Source organism: Uloborus diversus, chromosome 1, assembly GCF_026930045.1.
Source record: "Uloborus diversus isolate 005 chromosome 1, Udiv.v.3.1, whole genome shotgun sequence".
NCBI lineage: Eukaryota > Metazoa > Arthropoda > Arachnida > Araneae > Uloboridae > Uloborus > Uloborus diversus.
The window spans coordinates 177340383-177355844 of record NC_072731.1 but is presented as its reverse complement, the minus strand read 5'-3'; the positions used below and the strand labels follow the sequence as shown (position 1 = coordinate 177355844).

At 32.3% G+C, this 15462-nt stretch overlaps 2 protein-coding genes across 2 annotated transcripts in view; one reads left to right on the top strand and one right to left on the bottom strand.

The window, feature by feature from the left end:
- LOC129217327 (arrestin domain-containing protein 4-like) overlaps window positions 1-13764 on the top strand; it is an 89483-nt gene extending 75719 nt beyond the window's left edge. The window contains exons 4-6 of the mRNA XM_054851612.1: window positions 1723-1905; window positions 7080-7265; window positions 13612-13764. Of these exons, the coding sequence (XP_054707587.1) occupies window positions 1723-1905; window positions 7080-7265; window positions 13612-13764 (522 nt within the window). The remainder of the gene's footprint in view (window positions 1-1722; window positions 1906-7079; window positions 7266-13611) is intronic.
- Window positions 13765-13856: 92 nt separating this feature from the next.
- LOC129217317 (ras-related protein Rap-2a-like) overlaps window positions 13857-15462 on the bottom strand; it is a 109793-nt gene continuing 108187 nt past the window's right edge. The window contains exon 5 of the mRNA XM_054851600.1: window positions 13857-13864. Coding sequence (XP_054707575.1) covers window positions 13857-13864 — 8 coding nt within the window. The remainder of the gene's footprint in view (window positions 13865-15462) is intronic.

Here is a 15462-nt window from a genome sequence, read left to right as displayed (position 1 = left end):
TATATATATATATATATATATTTCTTTCATGGTAGTGAATTAAATCATGAATAATTAATAATGGATTATGAATATTTAATTATGAATGATTATCTAACATCAAATGTGTTTAAAAGACTACATAAGGTTAGAACATTGTTCCACGTTCCTCAACATACCTTAATTATTAAGAACCATGCATATATTGTATCTTGGAACGTGTCTTAAGGTACAAAATATTTGGCTGTCCCAAGGTACAATCACCAAACGGTTTGAGAAAAACGAAAATAATGGTTAATCTAGATGCACTATCATTTTCTCATAAGCAAATTATTTAAAGTACTTCTCTTTTATAACAAAATTAAATTCAGTTGATTAAATTAACAAGCACAAAGACAGAAAATAAAATAAAAATGAGCAAAATATTTACTTTTGAGTCATGAAATTTTTTTTCTCTTACAAAATCGTCAAATTTACCCATTTGATGCTCATTTTTACTATGGCACCATTTAATGGTGAAGGTTAACATTAGAAATTACAAAAACATGGCTGCTAATAGTAGATTCTTTGAAAATAGCAGTGTCCCAAGGTACAACACTCTCCCCTATATGAATAATTCAGTTCGTTTAACAGTTTCAGCGCATATTCGGCTTTTGAACAACTTGGTCAATTACGTAGATTCGCAGAACTGAATACTTATAAAACAAGTAAAATGCGATTATGATAAAATAATTCTTTACATGATCCCATTAACCGTTAAGTCGAGGTTATTAATAGTTGTGAGCATTGTTTCCGGATCCCCTGCAAACACTATAAGTGGGTGATCCGGTTGGATGGGACCCTGAACACTGCTCTGTATGTATCTAATTCAGTTCAGACCACAAGTCGAGTATCCCTGATTCAGCAACCCCAGATGTATTGATTTGGAATGGGAACATTGAGGACTTTGACTACGACAGATTTAACGTGCACCGATCACTATTATTGTACAGCCAAGCATTGAACCAGTGAATCTTCAGTTACGAGTTCAACGTCTTACCGATCAGGCCATCACGGATATTCACAGTTTAATGTCATTCACAGATTGCTTCATTAAATGAATTTTAGCGTGCTTCGTTATTAGTTATCATATATGATAACCTATTAATTGCATTAATCGTAAAATAATGGTATAAGCAAGGCTGTATGCAATTGGGTGGTTTAAAAGGTTCAAATTCCCTCCGAAATTTTTCATCCAAAAAATGCTTCTCATTGTTTATTTATTTCTTTATTTTAGTGAAAATAATAATATTGCTATTATCATGATCACTATTATTTATATTTTGTTCTAAAAATTAAATTAGTATTACTGAAAAATTGTATTGAATTTATACTTTACCTGCTTACTCATTTTACGTTAGTTATTGAGAACGTTATTTATTTTTCAACATTATAACCTTTTTTTTTTTAAGAACATCCCTCCCTTCCTCGATTTAAAAAATCTATGGTAACAAAAATTAATATACGTATTTGATTGACTACATAAATTTTCAAAAAAAAAAAAAAAAAAAAAAACTAATAATAATAAAAGAAATGTGTTTGGTAAAACTCCCTTCAAAACAGAAGTCTGTTTACGCCTCTGGGTATAAGTAATGTAAATGAGGCTATCCCCCCTCCTCCCCCAAAGCTGCTGTATTCTACTGCTGGGTATATGTTTTTAAAATATACATTTCTCGTTTGTAATTTGAGGTTTTATTCTTGCAGCAACCTTTTCATTGTGAGATAGAAGAGAAAGTAGGAATACCATGCTTAACATCCGGCACAATTTTGTGCCGAATCCGGCTAGACAGAGGAGGATACGTTCCAGGTGAAAATATCTGCATTTTTGCTGCGATAGACAACAGCAGTAAAGTTACTATTAAGAGAACTCGGGCCATCTTGACGGAGGTAATGAAAGTGTCTTATATTTTTTTTTTTTTTTTTTTTTTTTTTGCCACGTATTTAGGGAAAAAGTTATACTTGTATAAATTTGAAAATTAAAATTAAAAAAGAAAAAAAATAAAGAAAAAACGGATTCTTCAAATAATCATAAACAATTTTGAATTTAGAAATAAAAGAAGAAAATGAGCAATGTTTCATGGCACAGCTATAAAACGTTGTTCATTTTCAATTTTTGTTGCAAGGTTTTTGGTTCATAATGGGCAGCGTTCCAAGAAAATTGACCAAACTTTCAGAAAACTTGACAGCACACAAGAAAAACGTTACCCCGAAATTTTATACAAAAATATTGAGATTTTGATGAAATATGAACAGTTAAAAGGAACAAATGTTCCCTGAGCATGAGCGAAATATAGCAATTCACGAAGCTTATAATCTCGGTGTGGCAACTTAAAATAATCAGTTTAATATCGTAAAAAATTGTCAAGATGTTGTCGATGAAATGAAATTTATTTTAATATTTCTCAGATAGTGGATATATTGCAAGTGATTGTCTGTTAATAATCTGTTTTTGTCTCGATTCGCATCAGTATTGAGGAATTTAATACTGAATTTATTACTAATTTGTGAACAATCATTCTCGATTCAACGTTTTGCCGAGAATCATTGAAATATAATTCACTAAATCATCGATATCGTTTAAGATTTTTACGATATTAAACCAAGTCCCCCGTAATACTAAATGCATTTGTACCAAAAGGTGAACAACTGTTCGGAGGCGAGCGCTACCTAGCGGCAGTCCAAGGATGGCGTTGCCAGAGCGATGGATTCTAAGATTCGCCTCGTGAATTCCATAAATGGTAATAATTCTTCGAACTACCCAGTGACCATCCAATGAAGGTATTGAAATCACAATGCATTTAAGCAATTCAAATCAAATTTTAATTGGTTAACTTCTAAGTTTAAATTTAGAAACTAACCAATATTAATTTCTTCCCTGTTAAATTCTAATATTTCCGATAGATGGCAGTGGCCTCCGTACAAACATTGACTAGTTCTCGTTCCCTCGTTTTGAGCTTACTTTCGCTTTCTGTTGAAAACAATATTCATTTTGTGTAACAGAGTTGTTCCGCGTAAAAGAAAGAAAAAATTATTCCTTTAAATTTTTATGTGTTATCAACATAGACATGGAAACCGGTTCGCTCGCGCTCTCTTAAACTAGATGGATTATCCTGTGGTAGAAAAGTGATTCCTTTTCAACCAACGATCGTCCGCCATTTGTAGGGCAAGAACTTTCCACCGCGCATCACATAAGCTTACTATCGGTACGTTTTCCGCAATTTTCTGTTTTAAAATAGTACTTTCAGTGAAAGATTTTTTTTTAATTTGAAAAAAAAAAAAAAAAAATCCCCAAAATCATTTTTCTGTTCGAAATTAACTACTGGAGGTAATTTCAAAACAGAAAATAGATTTCGCATCTTCTTAATTTGTAACTCATTCGTCATTCGGAATTATGCGAAACATTAAAGTATACTTTTGTCTTTAACGAAAAATTAATTTTTGGGTAACGGATAAGTCAGTTTTAATCACTACGAGGATTTTTTAGGCTGCATCTCGTATCTTGTGTGAATTCTCGCATATTTTGAAATAAAAGGATTTTAAATTAACTCGGATATATCTGTGAAGTTTACTGCATAAAATTTGCAATTCATGGGTGAATTTATATGTAGTTTTGGTTAGTAATAAATTATTTATTTAAGAAATCAAATTTGATATTGAATGACTTTTAAAGTCATGGTAACATGTTTAATTACTCGTAATCAGAATATGTATTTTAAATTGCAAGAAGTAAAATTTACAAAATATTTTTATTGAACAAAAATGGCATTAGGTACATAGATTTGTAAATCTCACATCCACTTTCGGATCAGAATCAATAACAAATATTATGAAATAAAATAATATGTAACACTTGCTACTAAATTGTTGATAAAACACGAAAATTTGCTATTAATTCTCTATTATGTGCAGTTTTTAATGGTGACAACTTTTCAACGCTAATTTTTGATTGATCTAAAAGTTTTATGTCTTTAAAAATACAAAAGACTTTAGTTTTTGAGCGGTATCTGCCTGCATGCGTGTGAAAAATGTTATCCATTTCTCACTGAAATTTGCTAAATTTAAACTTTTCTTAAAATTACGAGAGACCTACAAACTTCATATTTCGGTTACGGAGACACGAAGGCAAAAAATTTACGAATATAGACACATGCTGTACTTAGCTCTTTCCATTGCTACTAAATCATCAATTTTTTTTCGTTATTACACTATCGTATGGTTTCCTAGTATCTTTGAAACTTAAAGTTGAAGCATTAGTTATCTTTATATTGTTCTAAAAGCTAGTAAATTGCATAAAACTACACGTAATCAGCTTATATGTTAACTTGTTAATTGTTCATGTTTTTCTTAAAGCAAAATTAAAATAAAATGCTGTTTGGTATAAGTTTATTTATGCTATTTTATACTTAACGGATAATTTAATCGTTATTAAAGAGTATGGTTTTTGTTAATTTTTGTCTGATTCTACTACGCTTACAGTTGAGATTCTTAGAAATATGGTGACATCTAGTTTTAACATACAGTCGAACCTCCATATATCGAACTTCCACACATCGAAATTTTCTATACATCGAAATCCCAGCAAATTTCTATGTTCATCATATAGAAAAATAGTTTCTATATATCGAAAAAATCCCTATATATCGATATTCTTTCGAGACATTCGTAGATTTTTTTTCCTCTTTAGACTGTTTGTCTCATGAAAAATGAAGGTTAGAGGAGAAAATTACGTCCACTAAAGGTTACTACGGAACTCACAAGAAATCTGGGGTTGAAAGGTGTGTAGTTACGTCGTTGTTCCGTTCTGAAGTTCTTAAATTCCCTTAAGTTTATTTCAAAACTTAGCTGTAACCAGTAACACTAAAATCAGTTTCAAATTATCCCTTTTGTTTGTTGATTATCATTTCTAGTCTTCTTAGCTTCAGTAAAAATCATTCAAGTTAAGTAGATTAATTTTTTACTTTTCTCTCGATCACATTTGTTAAAACGAAAATCCCCTAATGTTGCGATCAAGTTGAACTGCCGAAGAATATGAAGATGTATAGTTGGCGTAAAAATATCATTTCTGTTAATTTTTTAATCATCAACTTTCAATTAATCCGATACTCGTGTAAATTATAAATTGGGTATCATACACGAAAGTCAGCTTTTATTTTAATGTTTTAGGAGACTTTTATGATAAAATAAGATCGTTTCCATATACATCGAATTTTTTTCCGGCAATTTGCTACTTCGATATATGGAGGTCCGACTGTATTGGTTTGCAAGTAATTTTATTACACTGTAAAAAATTTCCGAAACGTTACTGAGTATTTCCGAGTTACGTTTCGGGATTTTAATGGTTTTTACCCACTTCCTGGAAAAATCAAGTATCCGTGTCAAAAAGTTTCCTGAATTGCTATAAGTCGCACGAATGCAGACTTCTCACTGTTGTCAAAAATATTTTTAGCACCCAGTTTAAAGATTAACTAAACGTATTTATAAAGTGCATCGGCTTCAGTTCAATTACGGCCCGTCCATGCAAATTAAGTTTCCAAAGGGAGCGAATAAGTGTGGACTACTTTGCTTTGCAAGAATTGCAGGCGGGTAAAATTCTCGTTATTTATTTGCAATTCTGGCTTAGCTTTGGCCATGTTTCCAATATTGCTCTTAGAACTACCTTGGTAAATCAGGAAGATGCCGAGCTATTATATTATACATTCCTAAGTTTAATCTAAAGTTTCGGAGACACGACTGGCTTCTAACGGGAAGATTTCTGAATGTTTCAGGAAGCTTCCGGGATAATTTCAGGACGGTTACTGAATTTTGGCAGAAAACGTTCTTGGTTTTTGCAAGTTCTGTTACAGAAATTAGGCACATCAGCTGCCCATTATTTTCCAGGAACGTTTCTGAATCGTTTTTACAGTGTAGTTGAAGTGTATGCTCCCTATCTTTATCATCATTGCCATCATCTCTTTAAATAATGAAATGCAAGTAAAATTGGCTAGCACTAAATTGACAATTTTGGTTCTTATTTTGACCATTTTTGGTAAACCTTTGTTAATATACTTACGGATACACTTTTCTGTTTCTGAGCAAATTTTAACACTATCCTTAGTCGGTTTCGTCAACCCTCCTTTATTTTGCCTATCAAATAGAGCAGTATGCGTTACAATATTTTTACTCCTGTTGATTATTTAACATTATAGTAGCTCAAACTAAATTCTACGCTTCTAAATACAAACTCACTCTTATCTGTAGAAAGATACATTGCTTCCTTTCTTTGTTCTATTCGTAAACTTAAAAGCTGAACACGAAGTCGGCATGATTGAGTTTCATCCACCTGAAAAACTTTGAGAAACGAAGCAAATGCTGTTCAACCACCAATATAGTTGCCCTCACAATGGCGGTCGAGTGTACTCCGAGGGAGAATCATTTTCCCCTCTGAACTTCGGTAGGCTGATCCATCTAGTTAAGTGAGCGAGAGCGAACCGGTTCCCATGTCTATGGTTATCAAATTTTCAATTCTTTTATTTCAAATTTTGGAAATAAAATTTTCTTTCAGTCTTTGTTCTGCATGCTGTCAAGTTTTCTGAAAGTTTAGTAAAGTTTGTTGAAAAACTATGCCTGTTACGGAAAGTTAACGGAAATACTAAAGAAACTCATTCCTTTTCCATACTATTGCTTTTAAACTAGCGACATTTGAAGGAAAAAACTAAAGTTTAAAACGAGTTAGTTTTATTTTATTTTCTATGAAGTAATTTAATTTAAACGTTTTATTGAGTTTCTATCTTTATTAGAAAACAAAAAGGAAACGCATGCATGCTGTAAACTGCTTACTTTTGACATTATTTTTTAAACAAATGGCGCTTGTATTTGCACCCTAACAAACGTAACATATTGAAAAACCATACCCATTTAATTGTTCTTTAATTGCTTTTCTGTTTTCATGGTCATTTTTAGCGAAGAATGCTTTAATCACTGAATTTAAGTCAATAAGTATGAATTCTTTAAATGAATTAGCTGTTTCTTATAGATCTGATATAGATTTTAAAAAATTTAATTGGGCATGTTTATTTTTACAGACAGTACAATATACGGCAAAAAATAAATTAGTCCACACTGAAAGCAGAGAGCTGGCCTCGCTGCAAAAAGGACGTATTGCTAGCGGTGCAGGTGACCAGTGGCAAAATGCCCTTTTACACATCCCTCCACTACCACCAACTAATCTAAGGGGATGTCACTTGATAAGGATACAGTACGATGTTTATGTAAGTATTATGACATTTTTTTTTAATTTGAAATTTACACTTTAGTGCATTTTTAGTAAAATAATTTTCAATTCTACGTTTTCTAAGACAAATTGTAAAATACATTATACATATTACTAACTTTATCAATTTTTAACTGTCCACAGTTATCAATTTCACCACCTTTGGGCTAGATTGTACAAAGGTTGGAAAAAGTATACATAACCCACTGAATGTTTTTTAACTATCTGAAATCAAACTTTAGCCCTCAAAGTATTTAAAGCACCAAACTAGAAAAAACGGCATAAAGCGTTACTTTCCTTCTCCAATACAAAGAATATCAGATTTTATACCCTTGTATAAAACGTTTTGCTCAATTTTACTACTTATCCTTCTAATTTTCTACAAATAGTTTAGAATGGCAAGTGTATTTACCCTTTTCAATTTACTCATGTTGAGAGGGGGTATTGTTCACTATATGAGTTTTTCAGGTGCTAATGCGATTTTCTAGGATAAAAAAAATATATGTTTTAACTCACTAGCTGTAAAAAGTTGAAAAATATTAATGTGATTGCAAAGTTAATCAAATAAAAAGATAATATGAAGAATATATTACATAATTTTCTGTTATATTTTATAAATTAGAAAAACATGTTAATTTTATTAAAATTTTTAAAAATCAGAAGTTCATTTACCCTTTTTGATTTACGCACATGGAGAGGTTATTGATCAACCTATGAGTCCTTCAGAAGCCAATGTGATTTTTCAGGATTAAAAAAATTAAACTCATTAAATTTATAAATGAAAACTTATTAATTTGATTACAAAGGCAATAAAATAATGACAGAAAGAGTTTTTTCATACTTTTCTGTTATGTTTTATTAATTAACTAGCTTACTACCCGGCGTTGCCCGGGTGCTTTTCAATGCAACATATCTTTTGGGTAGTCAAATGAATGAATTCTATCTAAATGAGCGCAAATAATTGCACCGCTCTCTAGGCTCAAATCTTCAAAAGACTTTACATAGTACAGAAAATCAAGCATTTGCCGAAAAAGTAGCATCAACTTAAACAAAAAATTATGAGGCATGTTGTCTAGACTGTAGTGTCCACTGGTACGTTGTCAGATGTTAAATCAGACGGGCGGTACATAAATTGTCTTAATGGCAAAGACAAATGATTGTATTTTGCACATCTTGTGGGACAACCTTTTACGTGATGCTTCGAAAGAAGCATCACGTAAAAGGTTGTGAAGAAAAGCGTTGTGCCTCCTTTGTAGAATTTGCTTTCCCCAAGACGTAAAAAAATGCAACAGTATTTTTCACGTACATTTTATTCGGAAATAAATCATTAAGTCAATCCCTATTATCAGGACAAATATATACAGAATAATCTTCTTGGACACAGTTACAATATTTTCAGATTAATTTAAAATCATCCACAATGTCCAAAAGCTAAACAGATAGTCACCGTACAGAAAATAAAGAATTCAGCCAGTGTAGTATATTAGAATATATGTAGAATATTTAGAATTTAGCCAGTGTATCGCCAGTGTAGACGATAACACTTCGCTTTACGGATTTTTTGGCGGTGTTTTTCGAATGAAAGTATCAAGTGATACGTTATTTTGTATGTTTTCAGGCAAGCACATATCGCAGAAAAAGTTTGCTTACTATAAAAAATCTTTACAAAATGTGTATGCTCGCTCTTCCCATGGTGATTTAGTGCCGTGCATTAGAGTAAAATTGGATAAGTGTAACATGCCTGAAAAGACGCACGTCAGCTACATTTTATTTTCTTATATTGACGTCAAATTTCTATTTTCGTACGTAAAAATGATAGTTAGACAGTAATATTAATGTCTTGTAATGATTTGAAATTGGTCGAGATTTAAGTTCTAGTTCAAATTTTTAAAGCCGCCGTAAATGTTATACATGATATCTCACACTGATGCAGGTAGAGAGAGCACGTATTTAAGTTTGCTGCTTTAGACAGATTATTCCTTAGAGAACACCAAAATTTTAATTTATTGAGACACAGTCGTCGTGAGAGGTGGGAATGGGTCCACTGACTACATTACAGTTATTATTTTAAGTTATGTAAAACTTTAAATATGGAAGTAGGGGGACGTGAACTTATTGAACGAACTATTTAAAAACCGTCAATTAAACTGCGTTAAAAGAGAAAGAAGTAGGTGTGCGCATTTTCGTCACTATCCGTGTTAGATTTTTTAAAAATTATTTGCAGGCCATGAAATTAAAAATAAACTTCTTGCTTGTACTTACAACTGCATAATAGACAAATCTTTTGTTTATATTTTACAGAAACTTGTTGCATATTTTGTTCCCCATATCTACAGTTTAAAAGCAAACGAAATGTATTTCGTTTTATATTATTATTTCGTTAACATAAATTTAATACTTGAATGATTCAAATTTTACAGATCCATAAATTTAACCCAAAACTTTCTCCTAACTATTGTTCTTAGTCCCCCTCCCAGCAGTAAGAAGAATTACATTTGTGAGTGAAACCAACCGAGCAAGTAACATAAAGCTATCTATATCGAAAATAGTTACATCTCAAATGCATTTACAGCACTTAATCGATTGCTCTTATAACTTCTTGTTCGTGATGGAAAACAGAAGTCTCCCTGAAGATTCCAATCTTTTTGGAGTTTAAAAAAGGTCCATTGTGGTTGCATATGAGATACAAAGTGTTTCGCCTTATCCCTATACTGTTACAGAGAGTTTAAGCTATTAAATAGCTCAAACTGTGAAAATTTTCTATTCATATCTCACAGCACTTCTTCAATGACTGTTGAAATGCTTAGTGGTAGCTACAAACTTAAATAATTTTCGATTGTTTACATAACAGTTATCGAACTGAGCTTCGTAATTGGGAATGTAGCTTTGTTCAACTTATTTCACGATGAAGAAAAAACTTCGTATTGTGGCGCAATATTCCATCATGCCTTTTCAAAAGAAATATCTGTGTCAAAAGCTGCATCATACCCGCTAACAGATTTAAAATTATTGCTAGTCTGCGAAGATGCTTCATCAGGTGTATTATTACTCGAGCATTAAGGTAATATAAAATTTCAAATGAAGAAATTTGTTTATATAAAAAACGTAGCAATTTTTTGCAGGTTAAAACAGTTTAAATTCAAATTAATATTTATTTGCATTTTTTCCAAACTTTAAACTCCAACCCTCCCAAACTGTATGAATTCCGCCAAATTATATTTCCGTGTGGTTTTGTGGATTAAAAAGGTGCACAACCTGTAATTTTAGCACACATTGGAAATCCTAGTATGGTAGTTTATGTGCATGTAAGAAACGTCATGACCATCCCCCCTCTTCCTTGAAAAACAAATTCTAGATACGCTACTACGCACAAATATGATTATTTTGCAATTATTTGAGAAATTAGTATTCTTTACCCCTGTTCTTTGTTAGCCTTCAGCGATTAAACTTAGTTGAATCCAATTAGGTAAAGATCTGACATAAGTCATGTATAAAGAACATATGCATATTGATTTTAAGGACCATACAGCATTAAATTATTGAAGCTTGTACATGGATAATGAATGAATTATTGATACCGAACTAATTTTGGTATTTTCTGGGCTGTTCATGTGGAAAATACCGATCTATACTTTCGTTTTACCATTCTGCTACGGAAATACCAAAGCAAGTAGACCGCAATGCATTTCTGCTTTGCAGGATGCTACTCGAAGAACGCTAAACGGCAGCTCGACACTTGTCGCAAATAGACGTTAATGACCGACGTTGCGAATACCTTTAGTGTTGATTGCATTTAAAATATCCCCTGGTGGTTATAAGTTGCTAATCATTCTCATTTGCTTCGAACCAAGGTTCACAAATTTAACGATTTGTGTTTATCTTTCAAGTGATTTCACTTAGGGCACTTTTTAGACTTTTCATTCAGACCAAACTCATAACAATATGAATACTCGTTATGTCGAAAACAGCCCTTTTATGATTAAAAATATAAATTTTAACCTCTTTGGATCTTTTTTAAATTTCAAAAACCAGCCTATATGAATTCTTGAGCAATAATTTACATCTGTGCCAAATTCGGAAGAAATCCGACTAAAAATGTGGATTTGTATGAAGAACATACACACATACCCACACACCCACAAACATACATCCATTTTTATCTATATAGATATATATAGATACATGTAAGGAAAGCCTTGACCACATTCTTCCCTTTTGAAAGATAAATTCCGAATGCGCTATTGTGCATTACTATGATTAATTTGCCATTTATTTGCTTTATTAGTACCTTTACCCCTGCTCTTTGAGAGCCTGAAGCGACTTCTATTAAACCGAATTAGGTTATCGGTTATAGTTGAACTGAATTACTTAAAGATTCGACGTAAATCAAGGAATAATATAAAGAAAATTTACATATTGCAAATTGGTTTGATAAGAATCGTAGAACATTGAATTGAATGTAAGGATGAAATAGACGTGGTTTTAATAACAGTAGTCTAATGCTGAAACAGTCGAAGATTGTACGTCAACATTGAATGCACTATTATTACCTTACTCATGTTTGTATTTTCTCTGCTATTAACTGGAAAAACATTGATCAAAAATTACACGAAACCTCACTGTTGTGGATTTTATAATTAAACAATATTTAAAATTATAACTAAACAGTAGCATTCAAATTAAGTAGCACCAACAGTAGCATCAATTCACCCCTTGAGCTTCGTAGGTCGCAGTTTAAGAAACGATGTACAGCACCATTTCTTATATCTACGGCTTTCTCGCCAAACATGCTTTAACGCTAATCGCTAAAAGGCATTGACGGCCATCGTTCAGGATACGTTTTGTGTTGATTGCATTTAAAATAGCTCCTGGTGGTTATATGTTGATAACCGTTTTCATTTGCATCGAACCCAGGTTCACAAATTTAACGATTAAAGTTAATCTTTTAAGAGACTTCATCTAGGGCAGTTTTTTACTGGCTTTTCATTTAGACTAAATTCATAACTGTACAAAAATTGGTTCGGCAGGAAAGAGCGATTTTATGACTCAAAATATGAAATTAGACCTCTTGGAGTCTTTTTAAAAATTCCAAAAACCTGCCTATATGAATTCCCTGAACAATCGTGTCGTAACACAACTGAACTATGCGGTATGTTCTCGCAATGATCTTCGGAGCTTCGGAGATTTGGGTATGCTTTGTCGCAAAACATCTACGCGTGCATGGCGCAGAATTCGACGACGCTGTGTTACGACATGAATGATGTTCCACCGATGTTTATGGCTCATAAGACTTCAAAGTAAATATGCATAACAAACATTCAAATGTAACGTTGAAAATAGACAACATAATGTTGAAAATAGAAGGGGAAAGAAGGTATACCCACATTCTGGAACCACTCTGTATAATAAGTCGTATCTGGAAATGAAAAGATGATGCTTCAAAGTGATACCTCAAAAGTTTCGTAGAACACACGAAGAAACATTTAATCACTACACACAAATGACTAACTCAAACTTAGAAATGGAGATCTATCTCACAGGACAAAGAAGTAAACTTTAGTTGTGCAAATCTAATTTGGCAGCATCGTAAAGCTGTGAGTAGGATCTGCGTAGCCTTCACAATGCTGCCAATTTAGCTTTCCCTCAACTGTAGTCAAACGTTTTCCAATAGTGTGCACCATGTATTTGCAGAAATAAACATAGATGTAGTATCAACTGGATAAAAACCGATAAACCGGTTCTATGCGCAATCAAGACCAACTTTGTAGACGAGCAAAGGTCCGCTTGCTCCAAGATTCGCGCGTTTAATGGCGGCCAATGGCTGCAGCTACGGAGTTGCGTATCTAGTTATACTACATCTACGAAAATACGCTCTATTTAGGGAATGGGATCTGACGTTATTTAACTTCCACTAGGCTTGAAAAAATAATTTATTGAGTGGTTTTTATTAGAAGAACTATTAGTTAACTTTCAAATCTGGTTGGTTTTTAAAGTTTTTGCCATAGAGTAACAACAGAGCTAGAGCGCGTGCTAAGGTGATCTTTTAGCAGTATGCATGAAATATTCTTACCACTACCACTTAACAAGCGAAACGGTCTAATTTTCAACCAAGTATACAAACTTATTTAATCTCGTAACATAACTTTACCTTTTGATAAGTCGAGAAAGACCCAAATTATGAAAATCATCACCCTACTTTCTCTCCATGTTGAGAGCCAGTTTTAACCTTGCGGGAAAAGAAACACAAACTCCAGTGTTTTTATCAGCTCTATGGGCTTTAACCAATGCGTAATTTGTAGGGATTTATGTATTATCTTTCATTAACTGCTTAATTTAAATTTCAGTTTATCATCGAGCCGAAAGGCCTGGACCGTCCAATCAAGTTGCAGCTGCCAATAATGATAGCCACTTATCCAGCAAGAAATAAAGATGGTACATTGAAACGGAGGGGCCGTCTTCCAGCCTACCCAGCTCATTTGCCAGTCTTCAGAAATTAACTTTGTTGTGATCGGGAAGAAAGTTGTGAATCGTTGATTCAAATTGAATCTAAAAATATTAGTTCCCATTCATTTGCTCAATAACTACACTGTCATTCCACTGTAAAACGGTTATTTTGTCCTGCACCTGAAGTCTCGCATGGATGCCTCAGTTGCCAAATCGATTAACTCCACTTTAAAAAAAAAATCATCATTTCTGCTTTAACAGTGCTTAATCAATGCTTAGCATGTGAATTTATATTAAAGTTTTGGTTTAGTACATTTCTAACTATGTGATGGCAGAAAATGTAACTCGAGGTCCTATTTACTCCTATGTATAATCTTTAACCCCTTAAGACATGGTGTCCGGTATATCGGACATACACTTTAAACAGCTGCTAATCATTTAATAATTGATTTAATTAGTTGATTTTTTTTTGTAGTTGACTCTTTACATTCTACTTATCATAATCTGTAAAATAATTTTTCGTTTTGGGATTGACAACACTGAAGTTTGTTCGGTATTTTATCGTTTTTGTATATTAAATAGTGATTTCAAAAATATGAGTCCGGAATATTGGACGTGTCATAAGTTTTAATTTTTCTCCAACAACCTCAAAATTTTGTCTATAAGATACCCTTTACCATGGTACACTGTGTACTAAATATCAACATTTTTGGTCCAATATTTCATAATTCCGACTGAAGGGGTTAACAGAACTTTTCTCTACCTTTTGTTTTATGGAGTTAATAGATTTGGCAAGTGAGGCATCCATATATTTCATTAAAAATAATACTTTAAAATATTAATGAACAATTTTTTTCTGCACAACAGCTATATACTTATGTGTGATTTCTTCAGCAGAAAACTTCGTCATTACACTTTAAAGTAGTTACTTTTTGATGAAATATATAAACCGCCACGTTTGAGACAAAGGGTTGATTTTTTCGTTGAATGGCCTGATAGTTATTTTACAATAATGAGGACAAGTTCCTTGTAATGTAGCTATTATACAATAATTGAAACTTTTAATTGAAGTTAAGTAAAATGAATTTTATAATTTTTTTTCCCATTTGACCAAAAACCATATTATGCTTAAAACAGTTTTAATACTATAAAATAACAAATGGTTAAGATACACTCGTGTATTTAAATTTCATTAAAATGAATAATTTATTTTAAATGTTATTGTTACTAGCTTTAAATTAAAATCAGATTTTCATCGCTAAGACAAATTTTTAACATTTTTGGAATAAAAATCTTGCGAAAAAATAATACTTTTAAAACAGGTGTTCTCAACCTGGCGGGCACTCATTCCTAGGGGGCGTAAAAGATATCAAAGGGAAGCATGAATAAATAAAAATAAAAGTATAAAAAATGGTCACTTGTAGATATTTGCGTATAGCGTTTCTTTTCTTTTCTTTTTTTGAGTTTTTAGTGCAGTTTTCATCTGCATATCTCAATGTAGCTCAGATTTTCAGCATTAGCATATAGAAAGTCAAAATATCGAACAAAGCTTTAAAAGTGACTAGAGGTGAACTTTCTCACAGTTCCAAATTAGTATTCAAATACTTGTCAGATAAACAGTGGTTAGTGGCTGTCCTCACATTGGTGCTGTGAAAGTAACTATTAAGTAAGCGTAACTTTTCTCATAGATTAACTCAAATTAATATGTATGGGGTTGTCCATAAATGATATCCCCCTTTTTTCAACAAATT